Below are 27,976 nucleotides of genomic sequence, written 5' to 3'. Positions count from 1 at the left end.
AATTGCATCGAATATGGATTGCACATACATGTCCATAAAAATCATTTCTATTGGGCAGTATTCACATACAGACTTCAGCGTAGAGATTTCTTTGCCAAAGTTGAGTCTTGTTGAACCACAGAAATCGGTTCCATTTAGAAGAAATTTGACTTTAAAAGAAGAATGGTATAACACGTATTTTGCATACTCAGACTTGATGCATATTTGACACATAAATAAAAATAATAATAAGCAACATTTCTATAGCGCTCAACATGTTTCTAAGCGCTGCATAAATTAACCAATGCTTTAGCACAGCTACCCTGATCGGGCGCATGAGCATTAAAGGAACTCCTTCCTACCGGGTACCCATTTACTACACCTGGGTGGAGAGTGGCAAATGTAGATAAACGTCTTGCCAAATCATGTGAGTGCTGTGGTGGGATTAGAAACCCTGGCCTCGTGGTTCAAAGTCCGGAGACTTATCCACTGAGCCACAACACCTCTACATATATACCTCTATAAAAGGTCAACTCATGCAAGTTAACCTGAAATAAATGAGTGTAGCACTGCTTACATTCACCAATTGCATAAATATAACAATTCATTATTACTACAGAATGTTTTCTGACAAGACATGAACTATAAATATATCTGATCAAATCATTACACTACGAATATACAAGTGCAGACTATTTTACCATGATTACATGTACATGATTGTCAAATAACAGTGCAAACTTAAAAAAACTACAACTTCTTTTGAAAGTTATCCACCATCTTGTCAATAATCGCCTAGTGTGTTTATCAATCTAAAACAAAATGCCAAGACTGAGACCCACAGTTATAAACGTTAAAACATAATACATGAGTTGGAAACGATAAAGAGTGATAATGTATTCAGCAAGTGTTATGTGCTCAGAGCATTTACAATAAATAATATATAAATAGAACCTTGCTTTCAAAGTGCATAGTGTTCAAGACAAACTTTACCCTATTTAGCCCGGGCCTATTTTGAAATTGCATAGCCCGGGGGAGGGAAAAAAAGCCTCCCTCAGATCTCAATCATTGATCGCAAGATCGCAACGAAAATTGGCATCCACATCATAAATGATATTATCTCCACAATTTAAATGTCGATTGTCCCCAAATTATTCAAATTTATTTTTAGTTACCCAATTATTCCAATTAATGCATAAAACCAGAATTTGCCTGTATTTTTCTAAATATAGCCCCAAACTGCTAGATTTTGGTCGGACACTCTTCTTACGATTATTATCAAAAGTATATTCAGAAATTGTAATATCAATTCTTTTTTTCTCATTTTGTTTTTTATAGGTCTTACATGTATTTCTGTTTTTTTTTTTACTTTATGTTTTTAATTGTTTTTTTTAATGGAACACTAGTTCAGTCATAAATAGCATGAAATCTATTGCTTTAAATAAGTAAAAATCATGTTTTTGAGCAATTTTGGGTGTGAAATGCACTTACAAAAAGTTACATAACTTCAGAACCATGTTCCCCAGGTTGCAGATTTGGTCTTATAAGTTGCTCGAGACTTGAAGTAAAAGGGCCATAAAACATGGCGGTGCGAATTTTTCACGAAGAGTTAACAGAAATACAGAAATATACATGTAGTAAATGTATAAAGGTTACGTAGGGGTTCAAAGGCGCATATCAAGCATCAGATCGTACAAAGCATTTCATGGGCCCAATTGTCTGGAGACAATAGCGACTCTATCATGCTTGTGCATGGGCCCATACATTTCTTGATCCTGGATATGCTAGTGGTTCAGTTCTAGATGCATGATCCTCTGTTCCTCTACGTCTGGCTTCTTGTAGTATTCAGCGGCACCTAAAAAGTTTTATGCTACAGCTTACGCTATGTCACATTTACTGACCCAACAGCTGTTCGCTAAGCCTTATCTTGTTTACCTCAACAGCCAATCACAGCCTGTCATTTTATTTTTTGGTTCTATTATATATTATTTCTTTCTAGCGTTCACTTCATTCATGTGATTTAAATCTGATGAGTGCAGGTCGAAAATCTTCAGTAGGTCTGTGTTCGATGCTATTTTCCAATCAAATCTACATTTAGCATTACACCATCACATGTGTTTTATATTAACATGTATAGTTACATGTACGTCTTTTAGGTGGCAGGCATGCTTATATCATGTATTCTTAAACATATACTATGGAAAAGGTTCACATCATAGAAAATAGAAATAAAAATAAAGTGAGCTAAAGCACTTTTACAAAATCTTTGGTAATCTATAAAAAGTAAGTGATTTGGATTGTCATTCAGTACCCCATACTTCAGTAGAATTCATTAAAATGGCTAAATACAATGTCCAATTAGTATAACAAGCACACGAAACAATTTGTTTTGAGTCAAAAATGAGCAAACTATGATAAACAACAATTAAAATGCACTGGATATTTCAGTTTTAATATTGAAGATGGATCTGCTAATAGTCATAAACTTTTAAATTCTAAACTCTGTAAAACCATATCAGTTGAATAATGAATACAGCATATTATTCTGGAATTTTGTTCTTCTGAAGGTTCATTAGCCCAAAGGTCCTCAATCCAAAGAATTGTTATCCCAAAAATGAATTAAGGTTTGTATTAATGTTTTGAACTCTTCAAATCATCCCTCATAACTCACTTATTTCAGCAGATGTGTAGTAATTAAATCAATTGGATGAGCCTGCACCTATGAATGTTAATAACAGAAATATGGCGCAATACAAATGCATGGAATCAGCATCATCATCATGCTTAATAAGGAGACTTGCAAGACCATCAATCAATTGCAAATTTGCAATGAAATGCATGACTTCCAATTGACTTTGGGATATGAAATTGACTTGCAATCAATTGCAAGTTTCTTGCAATGCCCCATTTTTTTTCTTTTGATCATGCATAACCATGATAGTACAACACTATTGAAGTGAAAATAATAATATTCCACTTTTTCATTAGGGGCATTATACTGCATATCAACATCATTACAATGCCTGCAAGCACTTTACAGATATTATGCCATTCATACAAAATGCAATTTGGCCCAAATCATGCATCAATATTACACTAATATTGATAGTACACTAAATTTCATATGGCACTTAAATGACTAAGCTTCGAAGGTACAAGATGATATCAAATGCCATTCAGCAAGCTGGCTTGGAAGTCTAGCATTAGCAACAGATACATATATCAAAAGCAACAGGAGAAAATACTGCACAGTGATCACTGTCACCTATTCAGTGAGCTAGTGATTAAACCTTGCAACACCTGTCCTAACGTGAAAATCTTAAATCGGGTATACTCATACGGCCCTTTCATCCCGCCCTCGAAGAGAAGAGCAAGATGGGGGAGGGACGTCCCGTTTGCGTTGACCATCTCGAAGTAGGCGATGTCGGAGTACGCAGCGAAGACGTCATGGATCTTGAAGGGCTTCGACCAGGACTGGCAGCCGTCGATGCTGAGGCGGAGGGCGAGGTTCTGCCGCTCGATGCGATCAGCGGGGTTGGAGAGGAGGACCCACGTGGCTTGACCGATGCTGATGCCCTTGGGTCTCGGGAATGCTATGACGCTTGCCTTGATATGATGGAATGAGAAAATTGAGGATGTGAAATGAGTGATTGCAGAAATAAATCTTTGGTGATGGTGGTAATTGTAATATACGTGTCAATAATCAAAGCAAGTATGATGTTAGAATGAGAAGATTGCCGACTAATTTCAGGCCAGTTTCCCCGAGTGCCTCCCCCTTTTTCGGTATGCATGCTATTCATCATCATCATCACCATCACTAAAATCATCATCTTCACCATAATCATCAACATCATTACCCATATTATCCTCTCCACATTCATCACCATCATAATCATCAACACTATCATCATCTTCATCAGTACCATCATCACCAACATCTTCATCATCATCGTCATCATCACCACCACCAACACCACCACCATCATCATCATCATCATCTTCATCATCATCATCACCATCATCATCACCCTCACCATTATCATCACCTTCATCATCTTTATCATCACCATCATCACCATCAGCATCATCACCATTATCATCATCCTCATCTCCATCATCTTCATCATCATCCTCATCATTATCATCATCATCATCATCACCATTATCATCATAACCATCATCATCACCATTATCATCATCATCATCACCACCATCATCACCAACATCATCATCTTCATCATCATCATCACTATTATCATCATCATCACCATCATCACCATCATCATCATCACCATCATCATCGTCATCATCATCACTACCATCATCATCATCATCACCATCATCATCATCACCATCATTATCACTATCCTTACATCATCATCACCCTCACCATCACTCGTCATCACTATCATCTCCATCATCACCCGTCATCATCACCATCACCATACCTGGCATCCGCCAGCAGCCCGAGGTGATGATTTCCCCTGATTGGTAATCTTCCACCCCGGTTCGATAAGCTCCTCTTTCACCACCACCAACACCACCACCATCATCATCACCATCAGCATCATCAGCATTATCATCATTCTCATCTCCATCATCTTCATCATCATCCTCATCATTATCATCATCATCACCATTATCATCATAACCATCATCATCACCATTATCATCATCATCATCATCACCATCATCACCATCAGCATCATCACCATTATCATCATCCTCATCTCCATCATCTTCATTATCATCCTCATCATTATCATTATCATCATCATCATCATCATCACCATTATCATCATAACCATCATCATCACCATTATCATCATCATCATCACCACCATCATCACCTTCATCATCACCAACATCATCATCTCATCATCACCATTATCATCATCATCACCATCATCACCATCATCATCATCACCATCATCATCGTCATCATCATCACTACCATCATCATCATCATCACCATCATCACCATCATTATCATTATCCTTACATCATCATCACCCTCACCATCACTCGTCATCATTATCATCTCCATCATCACCCGTCATTATCATCACCATACCTGGCATCCGCCAGCAGCCCGAGGTGATGATTTCCCCTGATTGGTAATCTTCCACCCCGGTTCGATAAGCTCCTCTTTCAGCTGGGTCTCCGACAGGGTGGCACCCCCGTCAAAACTGTAGATGACCGCCCTCGTCTGCTGGAAATTGAGCGTCCTGCTATTCAGGCTTACCACGCCGTTATCCAGTTCTACGGCCTGTTTATTATAGAGATGAATGAAATCACAACAGTAAAAAGAATATTCAAATTATTTTCATGTCATTTAAAGGATATAACAAATAAATATATACAATGCGTAAGACCATTACTGTGTGCCCACATTCATAATTTGACAGAAAATCACTGAAATTTTCAGGCAAAAATTTTGTATGCAGTCCCATGGATACATTTCAGTGTGCAGCAAATAATATTAATATTCTGCGTTTTATATAGCACTTAAGTGGAGCCTCTCTACATGCTGTGCTTTACAGATACATTACATATAAATGCTACTCTCAACAATCTAGAACTTATTTCTGACTATTTTGGCGATTTCAAATTCTTCTCACTCATAATTGTATGGTAATCAACATTCCAAATGTCATGTTACCTAATTACTTGTAGCATATCATGATATATCAACCAGGCGTGTGAGTGGTCACAAATAAAAAGATCTGAAAAAAGCTGATGAGTATTGAAAAAGTCTGTAATAGAAAGAGTTCCCATACTTTTTGTACATAGGAAAACCAAATATAAGCTGAAATTCAGCTGAAAATCAAAACAAAAAAATCTGAAATCAGATAAAAATCTGAACTCTCACACCCCTGATATCAACACATTCATAAAACCATTATGGAATATACCATATTTTTTTCAATATGGCATAATTTTGGTACAATCAAAATATCCCCTAGCAGTAGTGTGAATTACCTTTGTGTTACACTCACCATTACTTCATTAGGATGAATAGGAATGCGGAAGGAATCCCGTTTGAATTTTGATCGTCCACCAATCGTCCAGGTATTACCCCCGTCGTCGCTGTAGATGATACGGTTATAATTACTGCAATTCTGGCAAAGACCGTGTAGTGATTCTGTTGTGATGAAACAGCAATGAAAATGAATATTAGAGGTTACTTTTTCAAAAAAAAAAATCAACAAACCATGATAACTACGTCTGAACCATATTGCAACCAACAGCCCCACACTTTGTTTCATGCCTTGTTCCAAGTTTTAATGTTTTAACATCACATGCAAGCTCCGGGGGGGGGGGGAATATTTAGGGCTGGGGGCAATTTAGCCCCCAGAGTGCTCAAAAAAGCCCTGGAAATCAACATTCATCACAATTTTAAAGCTTATCCAAATGTTGCATATTTAGTAAGTTGAGAAAAGTAGCCCATGAAAATAAAAATAATAATATATTTTTTGCCTGGCAAGCTCCCCCCCCCAAGATTTCTTGTTATAATATACATGTAGAATGGACATTTTTCAATAATAAATGGTTTAGGATGATGGCATCTGGTCTCTCAACAGAAGCTGGTGTGAAATATGGTGCATGATTGAGCAGTTTCTAAGAAATTACCAATTTGCATGTCATACCTTACCACCTGATCTACAATGGATATTGTCACAACACTCACAACATAAAAACTTCCTTAAAGGAAGTAACAGTTTGAATATCCTTCAATGGATTTCTTCAAATATTAACCAATGTATGTCTTTCTTTTCTGCTTTTATGGGAGTCACGGTGTAGGAGTTAAAGGGGAAGTTCACCCTGAAGAAACCTTTCTTGTAAAAATAGCAGAAAAATAATAAAAAGTATCGGTGAAGGTTTGAGGAAAATCCGTTAAAGAGTAAGAAAGTTATTAGAGTTCAAAGTTTTGGATATGTGACGTCATAAACGAGCAGCTGTCCCATGTGTTATGTAATATAAAATGCATAAATTTCAAATTTTGTATGGTTCCTGATGACTTAATTTTGTTTTCTTTTCATGATCGGGTGTGAAACGATTTGTCTATTGATATACAAAAGTTACAGTGAAAACCATTTTCAATTTTCTGAGAAAATGACATTTCATTGATTTTTTACCATTCGCTATGTAGGAATGCTGCTCGCATATGACGTCACAAATCAAATAATTGAAATTCTAATAACTTTTTAATTATTTGATGAATTTTTCCCAAACCTTCGGCAATATTTTTCATTAATTTTTCTGCTATTTTTACAATAAACTTTTTGTCAGGGTGAACTTCCCCTTTAAGACTCTCTTCTTTCAATCTTAGGGATGTGGGTTCGATTCCCAGCAAAGGCATATTTTCCTTCAGCAAGAAATTCACCCACACTGTGATGCACTCAACCCAGGTGAAGTAAATGTGTACTGACAGGAAGTAGTTCCTCAAAAAGCTGTGAGCACCAGAATTGGTAGACTAGCTTATCATATGAAGACAAAAACGATTGCAGGGTTGATTTTCTCCTTTAAAGGACAAGTCCACCCCAACAAGTATTTGATTTGAATAAAAAGAGGAAAATTCAACAAGCATAGCACTGAAAATTTCATCAAAATCCGATGTAAAATAAGAAAGTTATGACAATTTAAAGTTTCGCTTCCTTTCACAAAACAATTATATGAACAACCAGTTACATCCAAAATGAGAGAGTCGATGATGTCACTCACTCACTATTTCTTTTGTTTTTTATTGTTTGAAATATGAAATATTTTGATTTTCTCGTCATTGTCATGTGAAATGAAGTTTCATTCCTCCCTGAACACGTGGAATTCCATTATTTTAACATTTTGTGCTTCAGGCAAGGAGGTCCTAATCATCAAATTTGCAAAAATTGAAATATTGTATAATTCAAACAATAAAAAAAAAAAGAAATAGTGAGTAACATCATTGACTCTCTCATTTTGGATGTAACTGGCTCGTTCATATAACTACTTTGTTAAAAAATAAGCGAAACTTTGAAATGTCATAACTTTTTTATTTTACATCCGATTTTGATGAAATTTTCAGCATTGTGCTTGTCTGATTTTTCTCTATTGATTCAAATCAACATTTTTCTGAGGTGGACTTGACCTTTAAAGATTTTGAAATTCCAGTTGTGGTACCAATTTCAAAATGAGTTCGTTCAGAATCCGATGAAACGACCACCAAAGTGTCTGTTTATTATATAGATAAAAAATATGTGCCAAAGGATTCTGGAAGAAATTGTGTAATTGCTGAGAAATTAACAAATAAGCATGGGATTCGGGTCAAGCGTTGGGCCAACATTCAAAGCAATAATAATACACTGTCCCACGTGTTGGTGATCTTCAGTGTGAACATTTTTCAGCGTAGATTTCAAGATTTCGCAAAGTTCAGTTTATGTAACTGTATCAGATCTAGATCCTCAATGATATAGTGTCAATTAATCCTGGTTTCACAAAATTTCTTGTGAAATCAGTGTTTACTGCATCTACTTTCATTTATCTTTAAGACAATACTCACTCCCCCTCTTGTCTTGTGTAAAGTAATTACATGGAACGACAAGACGACCGCACTTTAGCTGGATACTATGCCCTGGACCTGAAATGAGATTACCGTATAATTCTATAATTCTTACACTCCCGTATCACCTATTCAAGTTCCTTTTAAATTTGCATTCTGTTCAAGAGAACAGCGTTATATAAGCCTCACTTCTTAGCTGGTCCCTTTTTTGGTGACATTTGCTCCGGTGACAAATGCTCCAGGATCTATTTCATCTCAGATATAAAGTTAGGGTTGCAATAGGGCTTTATGCCAGGTTTAGGGATACGTTTAGGATAGGGTAGTGTTAAATCCAGATTGAAGTTGATCATTCTAATAATGTTTGGAATATGCAGCTGAGCTATTGTCACCAAACTAAATGTCATAGAACTATTTTTTTCACTTCTCTTCTTTTTATAAGCATATATACAACTAGTCATACTCTTACTTTATCTTCAGAAATGATAAAAGTTTATTGTATTGTTATTTCCAATTACAACTATTCATACTCTTACTCTTACTATATATTAGGAAAAGATATGAGCTTATTGTACTTTGCTTGTAATGTTATTACCAATTACAACTGTTCATACTCTTACTTTATATTACGAAATGATATGAGTTTATTGTACTTTGCTCGTAATTCTATTATCAATTTGCAGTGTAAGCTCATTTTAATTTCTGATTTGTATATGTTGAAAAATTAATATAGAAATGAAATAAACCAATAATTTTGTTTCAAATTAAATTCCATTCAATGCAAATAGCAATAATGAGTTTCTATTATAAGGATACTTGGACCCAATTACATAAAGGCCCTTTTACATTGTTACCTGCAAGCCTTGCGGGTGAGTTGCGGGCAATCATCCGCATCTCACCTGCAACAAAGTTTTGAGCATGTTCAAACATTTTCTGCGTGCAAATCAGACTTAAGTGCACTTCTGCAGGGGCAACTGCATGTGAGATACAGTCAATGCGGGCGACCTGCAAGCAACTTGCAGGTAGCACAAATACTTACTCGCAAGTCAAACACAAAACTTGCACGGAACAATGTAACAGGGCCTTTAAACTTGTTATACAAGAAATATATTTCCTCTCTACCGGTCAATGGTTCCATTTCCAGAGCTATTAGGAGGGCCAAGATTTCCTTACCTGGAACCATTAGAACAGGTACAGGAAACATCTTTAGGACAGTCTGGTGAGAGATGTCTTCATGGGTAGTCCAGGTCTCGCCAAGGTCATACGTCTAAAAATAAATAAGGACGTAATGTTACAATAAAGTACAACATTAATTTAGCATGGTATAGGGTGGTGTTCATAAATCCCTTTGTAAAGATATGCACAGCTAAGGGACGTATCGTCTAGGAAAAGGAACATCTTTCTTGCATGATATCACTTGTAACTCACAGAAAGCTTTGTGAAACAGCCCCAAGGTCATATCCTCTTACAAAGAGTTGCGATTGATCCGATCCACCGCAACTATGGAAAGCCAGCAATGTCAACGTCTAAACTGCATGTTTGTTTAAAACATTTTCTAGATATAATGGTTACTCATACTTTCATCATTGCCTTGACAATTTGATGTGCTTCTCTTTGTTTACAACGGACATTGAACTAATTTCCTGAATAAAAAAATGTGTTATTGATGGACTTCCATACAGTTGACACTGAGTGGATCAATCGTAACTCCTTTGTAAGACGGGGCCCTGAAATACGATAGAGGGTGATATGATACAGAGTATTCCAGAGCAGAGTAACACATTGCTTCAATAGCAATTGATCGTACAATTTGTATGCTTCAATAATAGTAATACACATTTATAAGGCGCTTACCAGGTGTTTCTACATGTAAGCACACTGTGTTCTGTTTATGGTTTATACTTGGGATTAAAAGAAAAGAAATGACAAAAAATTTGGAAAATGACACAGCTAATGCAACAAATACTAATAATCAAAACTGGTGTGCACTTCCAATTGACCGACCCACAACTGTGAATCATCGATTAAACAGGTATGGTTTGAGTATTGGGTTTTGAACTGATTCACAGACTTGGCATTATGAATGTAAGATGGTAGCTTATTCTAAAGGGAAGGGGCAATTGAAGAAAAAGCATGTGAATGTATGTAATTTTGCTTTTTCCCCCCTTTATTTGTTTGGAGTCTATTCTCTCTTTGTTTGTTTCCTTCTCCTTTTTGTGTGTAATATGTAACCGACATTTATTCCAATGGAATAGACGGTAGCTCATTCCAAAGGGCAGGGGCAATTGAAGAAAAAGTATGTGAATGCCTACTTTGCTCTTTTTTCCTTTCTGTTTTTAGTCTATTCTCTTTGTTTGTTTCCTTCTCCTTTTTGTGTGTAGTGTGTAACCGACATTTATTCCATTTCACATCATAATCACTTATGTTTCTCCTAATGAGAGCCTAATTTTCTATATGATTTGCTTTCTATTCAGGCTCCACATTTTATACATTCCAAATCTGATATATACCTAATTATTCTTAAAATGCTTTTTTTTATTACACAATTTCTTATGTACATGTACATGTACACACTCATTATGTTGCCTGATGTAAAGTTGAAAAAAGAAATAAATTCAACTCAATTCAACTCATGAAGAGCTTTATGAAATGACTACACCTAAGGCCCGTAACACCAAATAATTATGATCATACAACTTTTTATGATTTCTATGATTGACTTTATTGACTACAATGTACCATCAATCGTGAAAATTAAGCGCAAGGTCAATCATATATCTGTGTGTTTTGGGACCTTGGTTTATCTACATGTAAAACATAATGGCAAAATACCCGCATTCTGAAGTCAGGTTTAATTTAGACCTTGGTCTAACCCTGTGCTAAAATTATGAAGAGCCAAAAACTCGAAAATTCTGCTAATATTGCATATTTCTTACATATTTACCATTGCGTTTCCCCTTGCTTTCATAATGAAGAAAATATTTCAGTTAACATTCTGAGACAGCTATTAATGATTTTAGTCTCATATAAGTTAACAAATTAAACATGTACTAATAGAGATTTGTGCCCCATTGGCTCTCCATAGGTAAACTACAACTTTAAATCAGGGTGTACTTTAAAACCTCAATTTCAGAATACGGACCCCTGTATCACATCAATGGGCGATTTCGAGTCCAGTGTTGGCCTTGGTGTTGGTGTTGAAATTGGGATTGCTTAACCTAGCTCCAAAGCTTATTCAGGGTTGTAAAATTGATCCAGGTGGGTGTTTCATAAAGCTGTTGGTAAGTTAAGAGCGACTTTAAGAACGACTGGTGATCCCTTCTTGCGGTAAGTGGTATATTGAATTGGCGATGGTTTAGCGCGTAAGAAAGGATCACAAGTCGTTCTTAAAGTCGCTCTTAACTTACGAACAGCTTTATGAAACGGCCCCCGGATCACATTATTGACATCTCAATGTGACTTTTTGGGACCATCTTCATTTCATGTTTGGTTTTATAATCATGTAAAAATTGATCTAACACCAACACCAAAGGTCAACACTGAACATGAAATCACCCATTGTTACTTCTCAAAATCTTACCTTCATAACAAACAGTTTTGACATGGGGAACCTGGGAAAGGCCATCATATCTTGAAAAGAGAGTTCCGTTGGAAACGCAGCAAAAACCAGGACGATTGCATCGTTCACCCGGTCAACGATTGGACTTGGATTGTTTATTCTGTTGAGATAAAAGAGAATAGATATAAAAGACAATGTAATCCAAATAGGTTTTTAAAAGATCAAGTATCATTGAATATTACAATACCAAAGCGTAAGTGATGAATAATTTTTTTTTACCCATTAGAGATTTACATGTAAATATGGAATATTTTTTGCCATTAGGTTTTAAATAGAAATATAGCGCCCCCTCACAGTGATGTGTTTTTTTATTTAAAGTTGCTGTTTGAGCACTTACTTTACATATTTATGTGATAAATCAATCAATCTATCTTTAATATAAAATAAATTTTTAGTTTATATCCTTCACAGCATAACCGTTTGGGACACATAATCTAGTAAAGAAATGGAATAGTGACATGCTCTTTTGGTGGGATATGGATGGATGGATGGATGGATGAATGAATGAATCCATCAATCAATCAATCAATCAATCGATCAAAAATACATACATAAACAAAATTATAAAATCTACATGTACCTGAAAGTTGGCAGATTAACAAGGAGCTTAATCTGCCCCCAGCTAATCTCTCGCCCCTGGACAAGCCCCCTCCGAACCACCATCATGATATTCCCGTAGTCCTTGAGGCCATCGAATCTGGCCTCGCTGAAGGCTAAGAATGTCTGCTTGTGGTAGACCAGGGCTGGTATCCTACATACGAGAATGAAATACGAGGCTGGAGTTGAGATTTCAAAGGAGCAAGGCCAGTTTTTAAAAAGGCACGTTAAGGGAAGGGAATGCAGTGCTCACTTCCGAATCGTTGAGGCTGTGTTCAACTCATTGTACTCAGTCTAACGGCATCATGCAATGAATTGAACAGAGCCTCAACTCAAGTGAGGATAGATTGCATAATTAAATGCATCATTTGTAAATTATAAATACTTACTTTAAATACTTTAGGTTGCCACTAATAATATATTACAAACACTTTTTCAAAAGATTAGATTTTCATAGAAGTTATGTTACAAATACTTGGTTGAAAGGCTTTTCGTTGCAACTAAAATTATGTTACAAACTTGTGTCAAAAGCTCCCAATTGCCATTGATGATACACACACTTGTTTGAAAGGCTATCGATTCTCAGTATGTTACTACAAACACTGGTCTGAAAGCTCTGGATGTTACAAACACTAGTCTGAAAGACACTCGCCTGCCATTGATATCATGTTACACGCACATAAGGTTCATTCTCATTGAAATTATGTTTAAAAAACTTGTCTGAAATGCTCCTTGATGGTAGCATTTGCTACCATGATGAAATGCTCCTTGCCATTGAAATTATGATTTAAGCGCTCATCACTTGGTCTTACCTTGGCTTAAAGAGTGGTAGGCCAGATGACTTGATGGCCTCAACATCAAAGAGAGCTGAAATAAAAAGACATTTTGAAATGACATTCAATATCTTTTTTTATTATGATATTTCATTTACATCATCATACAATTCAATAATTCATTTATATTTTGACACCTAATATGAGACAAACACTTCATCATTAATGAGCAAGGCGAATTTCAAAGTTGAACAAGAATGGTTGACCACCGTGCTTATTCGACGATTGGCTCATAAGCATTTCTTTTGTATGCTTTGTTAAGTTTCTCTCACTGATCCCTGAAATGAGAATGGTTTCAGATTCACATGCCACAACATTTACTGTTTTTAATCTGCCATGCACGAATGATTTCATAAGATGTTGGTCTCATATTCAAGATAAAATTCCACTCTTACCATAAATATTAAATTTAGAGTAAAAACATAATTTAATAACTGTGAAGTCTGTCTCTAAAAAATGGGTTCGATTTTTGGAAGATGCACTGTATACCGGTAATGAAATGTGAAATGTGAAATAATTACCTACTTGATGTCCCTTTTATATGAGACACACATCTCTCCCTCCGGATCCATGACAATTGCTCCATGGTAAATTCAAAATACTAATGGAATGGCTAACTTCATACCACGATAAACATTACACCCTTTCTGAAAACTAACACTATACCTAATACAAAACCCTCTTAAAACTTTAACCCTAACCCTATCTTAGACAAAATAAAGCCCGGAGCAATTTGTTGTTCGAGCAAATGTTGCATCACCCTCCTCCATCCCCCCCCCCTCTCTCTCTCTCTCTCTCTCTCTCCCTGTAGATTAAGTTATGCACATGAAACAGATCCTGCTTTATTTCTCTATCATCTAATGCCATTCTGTCCATATTTTTGCTTCACCTTCTTCATCTTTGGATGTAAAGGGAGTGAATGTGCTGATGTTGTTGTCACAGAGAGAGAAGGTACTTTTTAGTTTTTACTTTGCTTTGTATATTTAAAGTACATTCTAGATGCATGTTTCTGTGATATTTCTGTCAATGGCTGACCATCAGTACGGTCCACCCCCCCCCCCCACACACACACACAATTATGAGCTGGAATAAAACTTCCGTGTTCCTTACATTCAACATCGCTAGGCCAGGGTGGAGCTGAAGGCAAAGAAGACTGGGCTAAAAGTTTCTGAAGTAAAGGCTTCTCAGGTCTGATCCGAGGGCCAAGAGACGAGTTCAGGTTACCACTCAGCGCAGTGCATGTCTCTAATATTGATAAGAATAGAGAAGGATTAAAGTCTTAAGCTGATTAATGATTAAACATTATACAATATACACACAACACAAAGTTTTATTGCAAACATATGAATCCTATCTTACAGTTACATCTTCATGGTAAATTGCCAATTTGTCTATTGGTAACTGGTCCACTCATCACACGGTCTACCTACATTTAGTCTAACGTCAACATCTCGTCTAACAACCATTTGGTCCAATACCCATTTTGTCTAATCACCACTTCATCCAATCACCAGTTCATCTATGAACATTTTGTCACATAGCCAGTTGGTCTAATACCCATTTTCTTTTCACTCATTTTGCCCAATTTACACTTTGACTAAATGGCCATTGGACCAACTGGTTATTGGATGAAATGGCGAGTGGACAAAATGGCAATTAGATCCTGTGGATAGTGGATGAACTGATGGTATACCAAACAATATTAGATGAGCTGGTAATTGGACAAATTGGCATTTAGACCAGTTGAAAATAAACTCATGTCCATGTCGCATTCAGTTGAGTCTATCAACAGTTTGCTGGCATACATGTACAATGTACATGTAAAATGTATGCTGAGAACCAGTGGCGGACTGTTTTCCCCCGGCGGAGACAAAGCATTGAAGGGGCACAGCATTGTTCACAAACAATACAGTGCCCCTCCAATCAATTGTCTCCTCCGGGTCAGGGTCCGCCACTGCGGAGAACAAAATGGTGATACATTTATTGATTATTCTGGGTTCATGAGATTCTCTAAATCTACAAACAAGAATATAACTACTCACAATGGAGACACAAAATATTGATTTTATACAAGATCATTCAACTGATTTTTTTTCATTAATGCTGACACTCTCTCAATCCACCATATCACTGCCCAGCGTGACACAAGAATTACTGGTAAATCTGGGTACCGTAATACAAAGGTTAGCGATTAATCGCCATTATGAAAGAATACTTCTGATTGGTTCCTATTCAGCCTACTGAACAGATTGAGCATGCAACGATGATCTTCATAGGCCACCGCCACCACCGACACCATTAATGTCATCATCATCATCACTGAAATTGTAATTACCATCACATTCACCAAAAATATTCATTTATCACCAACATAAGATAATCATATTATTATCAACCCCACTTGCACAATTACCACTATCACAAGCACTACATTTTTAGAAAGTCATTTGGAAAAATTTACAAGCGAAGTTTCATCAATTTTTAGTACAAAGTGTTAGGAAATATTATAGAGAACAAAATAGATGATCACTACTATTGAATTCATATTTTTAGTGTAATCCAAAGACAAAAAAGAAGGCTTCAAAAATATAAAGTGTCTGGACACCCGACCCCCCATCCTACCATAACAATCATCATCATCATCGACAACATTCACATTTCATCTGAATGGGGCCTTGCAAGAAACTTGCGATCAATTGAAAATCTATTTTCAGTCCCTAAATCAGTCATATCTCTTGTAATTAATTGTAAATTTGTGATTGATTTTTGAACTGCTTCTTGAAACAAGAAGTGTCATCTGATTTGCTACAGATAAAATTGACCTATTTATTGTAAAATTGCAACAGAATATTTGCGATTGATTGCAAATAATTTCTTGCAACACCCCCTTAGTCAACACTTTACCATTGCTAGCCAGTGGAGTTGTCTTCCTCATCGGCAATTTCATCTTCTGCTTTAGTCTCTGTATCCTGTCAATGTGGGAACTCTCGAGGAGTTTCATGTTCGGCAGACCGGACTTGGTCCCCGACAAGAAAATCAAGATGGACCCCAAGACGGCAGCCGTGCCGAGGACGAACACCACGCGCCGTAGGTGCCAGATCCTCATCATTTCTGAGCCCAATCCAACACTTCCATCAATGCAGTCTTCTAAAAAGATAGTTCTTTGTGTCTCTCAGCAGTAGACCTAGTGCAGTTGGAAGAAAAATAGAAAAATAAGCATCAAGTAAGGAAATAACCCAGGGAATGGGCCGGAGCCCAGGAGTCGACCGTGCAAAACAAGGGAGACACAGGACTGGGGTAGATTGGGGTCTCAATCTAAATAAAATGTGGAAACAGGAATTATGCACTTACCACAATTATAATGGATGGAGCCTTCATCCATGAAGGTCTATTGTGACACACAAATCCTGAAATCGAGGCACAGACTAGAATCTAAAAAAAAAAAGAAATATAGCCTCGGTCTCAATCGGCCATTTTGTTTTGAACTTTGTCTCTTGAAAGGAGAGGTACCGGTATTGCGACAGAAGAACTTTTTGTTTTTTTGAGGTTCCAGTCTGTGCTTAGATAGATGTCAGGATATGTGTGTCACGATAGACTTTCAATTCATCCATATAATAATCGTGGTAAGTGCATAATTTCTATTTCCACATTTTATTATTGAGACCTCGATCTACCCCAGGGCCAGGCCCAGTGTCTCCCTGCTCCTTTTACACGGTCGACTCTAGACAGCTGGCAGCCGTCTGTTTCGAGGAGTTTTTCAGCATTTTTTCATTTTTTTAAATTCTCCTCGTACACAGACGGCTCGCTATCGTGCAGCCACCATTAGGGGACTTACAATGCAAAATCCCCCAAACGGGGCACATCGATTTTTGTCTTTATTTCATAAAAATATTGAAAAAGAATTGAACCAAAGTAGAGATTATTATTCCGAAATGAAATGCACCAAAACGGGGAAAACAGTGACTTACTTCCGCTGTTGCGCAACTTCACTTCCCCATTTTATCCGAACTTAACATGTATGGTAGTGTGACCTTAATTCACGCGTTACCTAATTTTGCGCATGGGCAAATACCTCAATATCTACTTAATATTTTGAAAAACTGTTATCACCAACAGAAAGAGCGACTTAAAATTACCCAGTCTTGTACTTTTTTTGAAGATAAGGTCTCTATTAATGAAAATATTGGCAAAACATTGGCAAATTCTGTTAACTTTTTTGCGTCCGCTCCGAGAAAATCCGACCTTCTCGACAAGCATCAAGATTTCGCCAGTTTGCAAGCGGAGGTCTCCAAATAAGTAAAATGTGATATGAACCAAATTTATTGCATTTTAACCTCCATCTGATACAATTATCTTACCTTTTTGCTCGATTTCTTGTTAAAGCCTTACATAACGATCGTGCGCAAATTAAGCCTAAGGTCACGCTTTTTTATGACACTTTTTCAGCCGAGCGCGCACTAGTCGATCGTCATGGAATTTTGAGATCGCAATACTGGCAAAACCCTTGGCCTAGTTTATAATTCCATCACGCCAATTTGATTTTGACTTTGGCAAACTGTCTTTGGAATCTTGCCTTCCGTTTGGTATTCAGGATTTTGCTTAATTTTGTCTGAATTGTGCAGATGGCGCTTGGACTATGATCTCTGTATTTGGTGAGTGGAGCCAACGTAGTTCAGCGGAACAACCAACATAACAGAGACCGAAGCTTTTGGTCTCGGTCGACTCCTGCCTGGGCTCGCTCCGGCCTCTCTGGATTTAATAGTAGGATGTGGGGTCGGGTGTCCGGACACTTTATATTTTTGAAGTCTTCTTTTTTGTCTTTGGATTAGGCCTTGGCCTACACTAAAAATATGAATTAAATGGAAGTAATCATCTTCTATTTTGTTTTCTATAATATTTCCTAACATTTTGTACTAAAAATTGATGAAACTTCGCTTGTAAATTTTTCCAAATGACTTTCTAAAATTGATCGTCCGGACCCACGACCAGTCCGGACACACAACAACTGATACCGCAATTCGCAAGTTCCCTACCGGGTACGGTACGTAGCGGCGATCACGACGAGTTCGGAGTGGTTCTCAAAATCAAATTCATAAAAATCCACACAAATTTTGCACTTTTCAGCGGTTTTTTCCCTGCCAGTGAGGAAACAACAATAATAAAACAGACAGTACCGGCACCGTAATGTAGTGTAGATATACTGATCTGCCAAGTACCTAAAATTTTACCTTTATTTTGCAGTTTGTCCCAGAATTCTCGCCTCTCGAAATGCCAGATTCTCTGGCCTGCCAGATATTCTATTGTTGAAGAAAATTGTTTGCTATTATTATTCTTAAAATAGTGTACACATGCACACTGAGCACGATTACTCGTTCGCTCTTTACTGAAGTTACCGTCTATTAATTACTTTAAAAAGTATGAGGAGACAAAAAGAAAATAAAAATAGAGGTCTACAGTACTTTTATCTTAGAATCCCCCCCCCCCCCCCCACCTTAGATAGGTAACAGATCGAGGCAGGGCAGGTAATGGCTGGAAAGCTGGGAAACATTGTCCAATTTTTAAAAGCCAAAAGGCCTTAGTATGACCCCCAAAATTCCAATATCTATAGAAAAAGAAGAGATGCTTGTCAAACTTATATAGTCACTCACACTTTGATAGCTGCGTCGTCCAGACACAATTGGGCCCTAAATGATTACCTTTTGAGATTTTTTTTAAAGAAAAGATTGGGTGGCTAGTTTGAATTCGAAAAGCAAAAAGGAAGGAGGTTTTCAATACAAAATGAATGTCATTTTGAATAATCATGAGAAGTTTGTAAAGCTAAAAATAAAAAGCAAATAGAAAAATTGGCTTCGCTACACTGACTGAAAGTTTTATCTAGGGAAAATGGACAAGTCCCCCACCCCCCCCCCCAAAAAAAGGGGGATTTGTTCGCAGGGGCGTAACAGGGGTCGGTGGCCAGGGGTGGGGGGGGCAAGAGCCAACTCATTTCCCGATCATATCATTGTGTGCCCAGATTAGGGCGAAGCATCTCAATGCTTGATAAGTACAAAAAAGAGGGGGCACAGCATAACCCGCGCGGCAAAGAGTTGTTTACTATAAGAAACTACTATAAGTCCCGAGCGAGCGAGGAAAAATCACCTTTTCATGACAATCCAACTATGAGATTGATTTTTGACAAGGTATTCAGAAAATAGCATCAAATCTTACATCTTCCCTTCCTTTCCTTTCATATTTCCTTTTTTGTTATAATTGTAGAACTTTTGGGGGCCAGTGCTATGCGGATTAGGTCCGGGGCATTGGCGACACCAGCAGTGGCGTAGCTAGGATTTTTTTCCTGGGGAGGCACTGGGGGTCCTTGCTTTTTCAGGGGGGGCACCAGCCATTTTTTGTGATGTGTATGTGTCACAAGGGCGGATCCGACTTTCGCCAATAGGGGACGGGGCCCGAAATTATCTTCACCTATATTTTCCCCGATCAATCACTTCTTAGTTTTATTCTTATAAAACAACATAAACATAAAAATAATCTCATAAGCCTTATGAAAAAAAAGGGTGAGCGCGAAGCGCGAGCGTTTTTTTTTTTACTCTCATGTACTTTGTCCCGAAAATTTAATATTCTGGGCAATGTTATGTGTGATCCTGAACAAGATTCGTATGTAACTAGATGGTTACTGCGAACGCCAAGCACGAGCAGAAATTTGTATTAACTGTTCTAGCATTATCTAAAAGGGACCTGTTAAGGACTGCTTACAGTTACCCACGAAGACGGTATATATTTCAATAATGCGAGCGCGAAGCGCGAGCAAATTTTTTTGACATTCCGACTTAAAAAATGGTCATTCTAAGCACTTTTTGTATTAATAAATCGGATAGGTATGTAACTAAACAATTGATGCGAGCGCGAAGCGCGAGAGGAAGAAAATTGAGATTTTAGACCTAAAAGCAGGACACTCTATTCATATTTTGTAAATCATTAATAGGATATAGTTAATTGGGTATCATTAATAATGCGATCGTGAAGCGTGAGCAGACAATTATTGATATTCTGATGTGAAACTTGATAATTTAAGTACATTTTGAATAAACAACATGCAGGCTATCGCGCATGTTTTAGATTTAGACCTAGAATCTGGGCATTCTGAATACATTTGTTTAATGAAACATTATATGGAATACACGTAGACAATATGAACGTGGCAAATATAACAATGTGACAACACAGCGTGAGCTTAAAATGCTGATATGTAGACCATAAACGGACATTTTATAAAATACAGAGCACTTCAATTTGTAATTGAAAAAATAATGAAAGCTTGATATCCGAGCTAAAAATATATTTTGTATATTGACTTCAAAACTTGCTCCGTATATATCAGCGTATTGAGCAAGATGTGAATCTCATCGAACAGGCAATTCTAGCGAGAAGCGGAGGCAAAAATTTTTATAAAGTAACATGAAAGATTTTTTTTTGCAAGTCTTCCCCTCACATTATTTCATTCACTCGTCTTCCTCCTCTTGTTTTTCTCTTCTTTTTTTTCTTCTGTCTTTCTTCTTCTTTTCCTTTTTTCTTTTCTTCTTTCTCTCTTTTTTTTTGCTAGGCTTATTTTTTTTCAGGGGGGCACCTGGGGGGGGGGCACACCAAATCTCAGGGGGGGGCACGTGCCCCCCCCCCTTCCCGTAGCTACGCCACTGGACACCAGGATTTTTAACCTAGGGGGAGGAAAATGAACATTGGGGATGGGCAATTAACATTTTTTTCCCTGCCTTTTTCACAAAACCGAGCGAGAAGCGTAAGGTATTTTATGTTTTAATGTACGCACCACTGACTTGAAATAAGACCTGTTAAGGGCTAGCTGTTTGCATATCATGAAGACTATATCTCAACAAATAAAAAATGAGAGCGCGAAGCGCGAACAGAAAATTTTTGATATCCTGAGATGATATAGCTGAACGTTCTAAGCACTTTTTGTTGTTATGAACTGGATGGCTATCTAATAAAACAATTGATGCGAGCGCGTAGCTCGAGCTGAAAATAAATTGGTGATTTATGAAAATTATGAATACGCAGGATGCGTATGTCGCTTTCAATTAACGAATAATGAAATCGCGAGAAGCGTGATTATACTTGAACACTGGATTGTTTAATTTTATTATAATGATCTGATTGTTTGGAGCTAATAGTGAATGGATGAGAAATTTTTCAAAACTTAAAGAATGAAAAGCTGTTTTTGAGTACTTGCAGATTTAGTAAGATGCTTTTAGCAAGATTAACTGCTCATTGCATTTTTTTTTTATTACTATTCAATTTCTTTTTTTGTTGGGGGGGGGGGACAAATCACTGAAGGCAAATACACCCTTGTCTCCCTCTTTGTGCCGTAACTGGTCCGGGGTGGAGCCCCCGGAACCTCGTGATATTTTTAAACATTGCAGATGGCCATTTTATTATCAAACCGCGGGTACTGACACAGCACATAACTTCAAAGCAGTTGCGGATGATAAACGAAATATTTTGTGGCAGCACAACATAGCGAATGTGGTACAAATTTGTAAAAAGTCTCCAGGGAGCGAAGCAAGCCAGAAAAAATGGCGTTTTAAAAACTAATTCTGAAATTAAATTCTAATTATCTGATAATAGCTTTGGAAATTCAGCCAAAGTAAGCACCAAGAGACTTTAACGGTAAATCTAGCAGGCGTAAAGCTTTACTTCTGGGTTATGATCGGCACATAGAGGGAAATATAACTAACCCTTGGCTAAGAATTTTTTTTGTCCTGATTGCGACCATAAATGCATAAAATTTAGCAAGCTTACATTGTACGCCATCTACTTTCTTCCCGTTCTTTTTTTAAATCATCATCGGCAGCCCGGTTGTGTTATTAAGTTCTGTTCTTTTCTTTCTTGTCCCTTTTCTTCATATTCTGATTTTCAATTAAGCATTTGGCTCTTTCTTTATTTCCCGTTTCTTTTGCGTCTTTCTCCAATTTTCCCGCCACTCTTGCCTGTGCCATTGAGTCATGTTTTCTTTCTTTTCACTTTTCCCTTTCCTCTTTCTTTCTTTCCCTTTCCCTTTTTATCTTCCTCCCTTCTCTCCTTTTCCTTTTTTTTATTTTCCCGGTGAAATCCGCCGGGGGGGGGGGGGGCAAACTGCCCCCTCGCCTGCCACTGGTTGAGTCTCGTTTGAGATGCATTCCCCATGCTAGGATCTCATAATTAAGATATACGGTAGAATTAATGCACAATAATGGATAGCGCCAGTGCTGGAAGAACCTTTTTATATTTGTTGATGACTCCAATATTTCTGGCAAAAGTTTGTTATCTGTAGTAAGACCCAAAATTGTTGATGCTTGCACTTCTTTAATTTCAGCAATATCTAAAGCTATTTGATGTGGCAGATGCTTCATGAAAAGCATGTATAACTTTTTTTGGGGGGGGGGTTGCAGATTCAATGACAGTTTGTTGGCTTCAATCCAATTCATTAGTTTCTTTTTCAATTCTGTATTCACTGTTAATAAGTAAATGTGGATCATGATAAGGTGTAAAAATATACACAGCAAAAACTGTGGTGTTAACCGGTGTACATAGAGGACCACACCAGTTATTTTACACCGGTGTTAAATTGGTGGTGGTAGTTTTACACCTATAGGTGTTATTACAACACCTATGGTTGTAACATTTACACACTTTGTCCTCTCTTAACACCAATTGGTGTCAGTTTTAACACCACAGTTTTTTTACAGTGTAGGAATCTTCAGCAAAGAGAGAACATGAGATGATTTTTTTCCACATAATTAACATAAGTAAGGTATGAGTTTAAGGAATGGGCCAATTAAGAATGCTACCTTGTGGAATTCCACAGGCAACTGGCCCCGGGGGGCCACTTACATTGACGAGTGGATACTATGCGCGACCCAAAAAACACTTAAAAAGGATGTCTTTTTCACGATAGGGCATGTTACGTACGTAACGTGATAACGGTGTCAAAAACACGCAAATTATGAAAAAAATGGTATCTATTTCGCTAGGAAAATTACGTGTTAAGTGTCGAATTTGCGGGGATGATAAAACAAAATTAAAATGTTTTATAAAGGATGTCCTTTTTGCCCCAACACTTCGTGTTTAGAGTCCGATTTGCGCGAGGTGTAAAAGGTGGGGTCGTACTAAACCAAATAAGGTAAAGCCGACGACACAATAAAACATTCCTATACTTGTTTCCCGGGGGGGGGGCACTTACATTGACGAGTGGATACCATGCGCGACCAAAAAACACGTAAAAAGGATGTCTTTTTCACGATAGGGCACGTTACGTACGTAACGTGATAAGGGTGTCAAAAACACAAAAATAATGAAAAAAGGGTATCTATTTCGCTAGGAAAATTACGTGTTTAGGGTCGAATTTGCGGGGATGATAAAACAAATTTAAAATGTTTGATAAAGGATGTCCTTTTTGCCCCAACACTTCGTGTTTAGAGTCCGATTTGCGCGAGGTGTAGAAGGTGGGGTCGTACTAAAACAATCCCGACCTTTCGTTTGAGGACGCGTACGCTTATTTAGAACGGTAGTTCATTTTGGGAGAGACTTTTGGGCCGGTCGTCATGGTCGTAAAACTCCGTCCTGTAATGCAAATTGTGTGACATGGGATTTTTTTTCGTTTCGCATCTGGAACGGAAACATTCAATTTGCGTTTCGTGTGCAAAATTCTGGTTGCTACTATGGTAACAGCGATATATCTGATTTAGGACGACTTTCCAAATCCAAATTTGCTTCCTCCCAGAGCTCGAGAGGCCGCCCGGGGGACCCACTTCCATTGAATGGTGGATACCAGGCGCGACCATACGTAAAAAGGGAAAGAGTGGGTATACGTATGGGCCTATGTAGCCTTATGAGGGTGTGAGAAACAATGATTAAAATACTGAAAAGGTATATATTTCCACTACTTGTAGGGTGTCACAACTTGTTGAGAGATGCATTTTCATAATCTGGAAAAGACCTTCCCTTGATTAGGGTACTTTTCGAAACCCCATGGTCGCGCCTGGTACCCACTCATCAATGGAAGTGTACCCCCCGGCAAACCCCCCATTTCCGCGGAAAAGTAAAACATACTGCCCATTACATTGTGTGCTAGAGGCATATTGTTTATGTAGGAGGTGCAGGCAAAAGAAAAAAACTCCGCAAATTTAGACGGTTTATGGCCTGTTGCATGATGTGTACATGTCAACGCATGGGAAATGATTCGGCCTGAGAGGTGATCTGAATCATGGAATCAATTGTCAGTGATCCACAAATAATGCACATTAAATGCAATATCGATTCGATGGACTGTAATGATCTATATCTAAACCTTTATTCGGTAAGTTTCTACTTACTCAATATGTACTCGATTTGTTTGAAAAACCACTTTCTTATCCATGTCATAATCTACATTTCGCATGTCTCCAGCCAGCTGGAGTCATAGCCATGATACAGGTACAGTCCTGCCGCGAGCTTCGGCAGGCAAATGGCATGGCATGGCATGCTGGTATCGTGTGAAAGAGCTTTGCACACGAAAAGCAAGATCTATTATAATAGGGCCTGTAACACAAAGCTTGGCAATGATTGTAAAACAGTTTTTTACGTTTGATTGTATTGACTGTAATGTATAATCAATCTAGAAATTCGAGTCTATGATTAATCGTCAACTTTTGAGTTACCCGACTCCAATCTCGCGTTGTAGAGATTTGCGAAAGGTGCCTAATAACGTAAAGCCGACGACCGAAGGACCCGTAACAATAAAACATTCCTGTACTTGTTTAGGGGTTCATTTCAGGGAATATTTGCCAAGAGTATCGTTTTGTTTCCAATACTTGTTAAGGGTAGGGTTTCACACGCCAATACTTGTTAAGGGGTGCATTTTCAGAATATGGAAATTACGTGTTTAGGGTGCTTTTCGAGACCCCATGGTCGCGCATGGTATCCACTCGTGAATGGAAGTGGCCCCCGGGACTTGTTTAGGGGTTCATTTCAGGAATATTTGCCAAGAGTATCGATTTGTTTCCTATACTTGTTAAGGGTAGGGTTTCACACGCCAATACTTGTTAAGGGGTGCATTTTCAGAATATGGAAATTACGTGTTTAGGGTGCTTTTCGAGACCCCATGGTCGCGCATGGTATCCACTCGTGAATGGAAGTGGCCCCCCGGGCAACTGGCCTTGTTGGAGATTCTGATTAATTTACGTTAACAAAATGAATGCTATGAGTAAGATAACTAATTGTTAACACAGTAAAGAAGACGGACATGCAGTTGTTTTAGTAAACTAGATATAGATGAGAATACACGTATAAAGTATATAGTCAAATGCCCTATACGCCTTGACTTGTAAATATTGTATCTTTTATTTTCACATGTATATGTTGTACATATATTATCATTTATGCTTTTGCATTATCACTTATGTCGTTGTATTCATGTATATAAGTTTGTATTTTCATACTAGGGGGTCAATAGAGTCAATGAAATCTTACCATCAGAAGATGTTTTATTTTTTTTTCTTTTAAAGCACAAAATAAAAGTCAATCGCAAATTAATGTTTGATTTACTTATATCTTAACAACAACAACAAATTTCTAAAAGGTTTATAAAATTTCAAGGGGAATCCAACCCAAATAAACAAATTGTTTTTAAAGGGAAACTAATAATCAGACAAGTTGAAAGATGTTTGAACAGTCGGACAAACAATAAAAAACTTATGAAATTTCAAAAGTTGTAAAAATTGCCCGCTATACCCATGGAGACTTCAAATTGGCCACATTTGTGATGTCATTGTGATGTAAGGCAAGGACTCAAGTATGTCCAATATGTCATTTTTTTTAAAGGACAAGTCCACCCCAACAAAAACTTGATTTGAATAAAAAGAGAAATATTCACCAAGCATAACAATGAAAATTTCATCAAAATCGGATGAAAAATAAGAAAGTTATGGCATTTTAAAGTTTCGCTTATTTTCAACAAAATAGTTATATGAACGAGCCAGTTACATCCAAATGAGAGAGTTGATGACATCACTCACTCACTATTTCTCTTGTATTTTATTATGTGAAATATGAAATATTGTTATTTTCTCGCCATTTTCATGTGAACTTGAAGTTTTATTCCTCCCTGAACACGTGGAATTCCATTATTTTAACATTTTGTGCTTCAGGCAAGGAGGTCCTAATCGTCGAATTCGTAAAAATTGAAATATTGTATAATTCAAACAATAAAAAACAAAAGAAATAGTGAGTGAGTGACATCATCGACTCTCTCATTTGGATGTAACTGGTTCGTTCATATAACTATTTTGTTGAAAATAAGCGAAACTTTGAAATGTCACAATTTTCTTGTTTTACATCCGATTTTGATGAAGTTTTCAGCATTGTGCTTGTCTAATTTTTCTCTATTGATTCAAATCAACATTTTTCTGAGGTGGAATTGACCTTTAAGTTTTACTTCAATTATATTTTCCCTTCATGACGACATAACATGTACTACCTGGGTATATTGCCCCAGGAGAATGGGTACTGAGGATAAAATCACACTAAAAAAGATAATGAAGTATATGGCCCATGGAAAAGATGGCCAATTGCCATGATTTTCATAATTTATTTATCTAGTTGCCAATGTCTGAACTCTACAGTCTTAGGGATCTCAATTTCAAAGCAGCAGCCATAACTTTCATATTGCTTGTCCGATTTCTGTCAAACTTTCGCCTTTCTCATTTGTTTATATTTTTCCTGTCGAACACAAAATTTTAAAGGCTGGTTTCCCCTTTAATATATGCAGAGAAGAAAAGAATAAAACGCCATAACTCGTCGCTTTATAGTTTTAGAAGTTTGATTTACATAATTTGTTCCTGATAGAAATAAACCCATTACATGACCGTTTTTCTGTTTCAAAATAAGAATCTGTTTTGGCTCAACATTTCCCTTTTCAAATCAGAAAAAGGTGTCATGTGATAAGGTAAAACCTTATTCTTGTATTTGTAGGAGAAAAGAAGTATTCGGGGGGGGGGGGAATTATTATTATTATGTAAGGCGGATCCCGGGGGCGCCCTGCTCCCCGCTATAGGCGAAAAGAGGAAAAGAAAAACAAATAAGAAGAAAACAAAAGAAAACAAAAACAAAGAACAGAAGAAAAGTAAATGAAATAAAATAAGGGAATAATTGGAACATTATAAAGCTTCAAGGTTAGTTTATAAAAATTCTAAAAATAAAATTTTGCTTGGCCGAATTGGCCGGAGTGGTCAATAGCTTGACCTTGGAAGACACAATTACAGTACCCACGATCAAACAACCTGACGTTAGACAGCTAAATTATGTCTCTTCGGAGGAGTTTTCAAACATTTTAAAACTTTCTTTTTTTATTTCTCCTCCTCAATAGTGGAACAAGACATACTGTAGTGG

General features: G+C 37.3%; 1 protein-coding gene across 3 annotated transcripts; it reads right to left on the bottom strand.

Moving 5' to 3' along the window:
- On the bottom strand, nt 1-27,917 carry LOC121405784 (sialidase-3-like). 3 transcript variants are annotated; one of them, XM_041596738.1, is made up of 12 exons: nt 27,857-27,917; nt 16,469-16,748; nt 14,675-14,809; nt 13,544-13,598; nt 12,715-12,885; nt 12,096-12,234; nt 9,689-9,782; nt 8,519-8,596; nt 5,979-6,124; nt 5,102-5,248; nt 4,428-4,475; nt 1-3,585 (listed from the first exon to the last, which is right to left on the bottom strand). In XM_041596738.1, the coding sequence occupies exons 2-12, from the start codon at nt 16,671-16,673 to the stop codon at nt 3,241-3,243; spliced, it is 1,563 nt and encodes a 520-aa protein (XP_041452672.1). In that variant the 5' UTR covers nt 16,674-16,748; nt 27,857-27,917; the 3' UTR covers nt 1-3,240. The 3 variants fall into 3 exon arrangements, with proteins under 3 accessions (XP_041452672.1, XP_041452671.1, XP_041452670.1); XM_041596737.1 differs by lacking the exon at nt 27,857-27,917 and adding an exon at nt 18,793-18,892; XM_041596736.1 differs by lacking the exons at nt 4,428-4,475; nt 27,857-27,917 and adding an exon at nt 18,793-18,892 and having other exon boundaries at nt 5,054-5,248.
- Nucleotides 27,918-27,976: the final 59 nt, after the last annotated feature.

This window comes from Lytechinus variegatus, chromosome 19 (assembly GCF_018143015.1).
Source record: "Lytechinus variegatus isolate NC3 chromosome 19, Lvar_3.0, whole genome shotgun sequence".
In the NCBI taxonomy this organism is placed as follows: domain Eukaryota; kingdom Metazoa; phylum Echinodermata; class Echinoidea; order Temnopleuroida; family Toxopneustidae; genus Lytechinus; species Lytechinus variegatus.
Note: the sequence above shows the minus strand (reverse complement) of the source record. Positions and strands in the feature narration are given on the sequence as shown.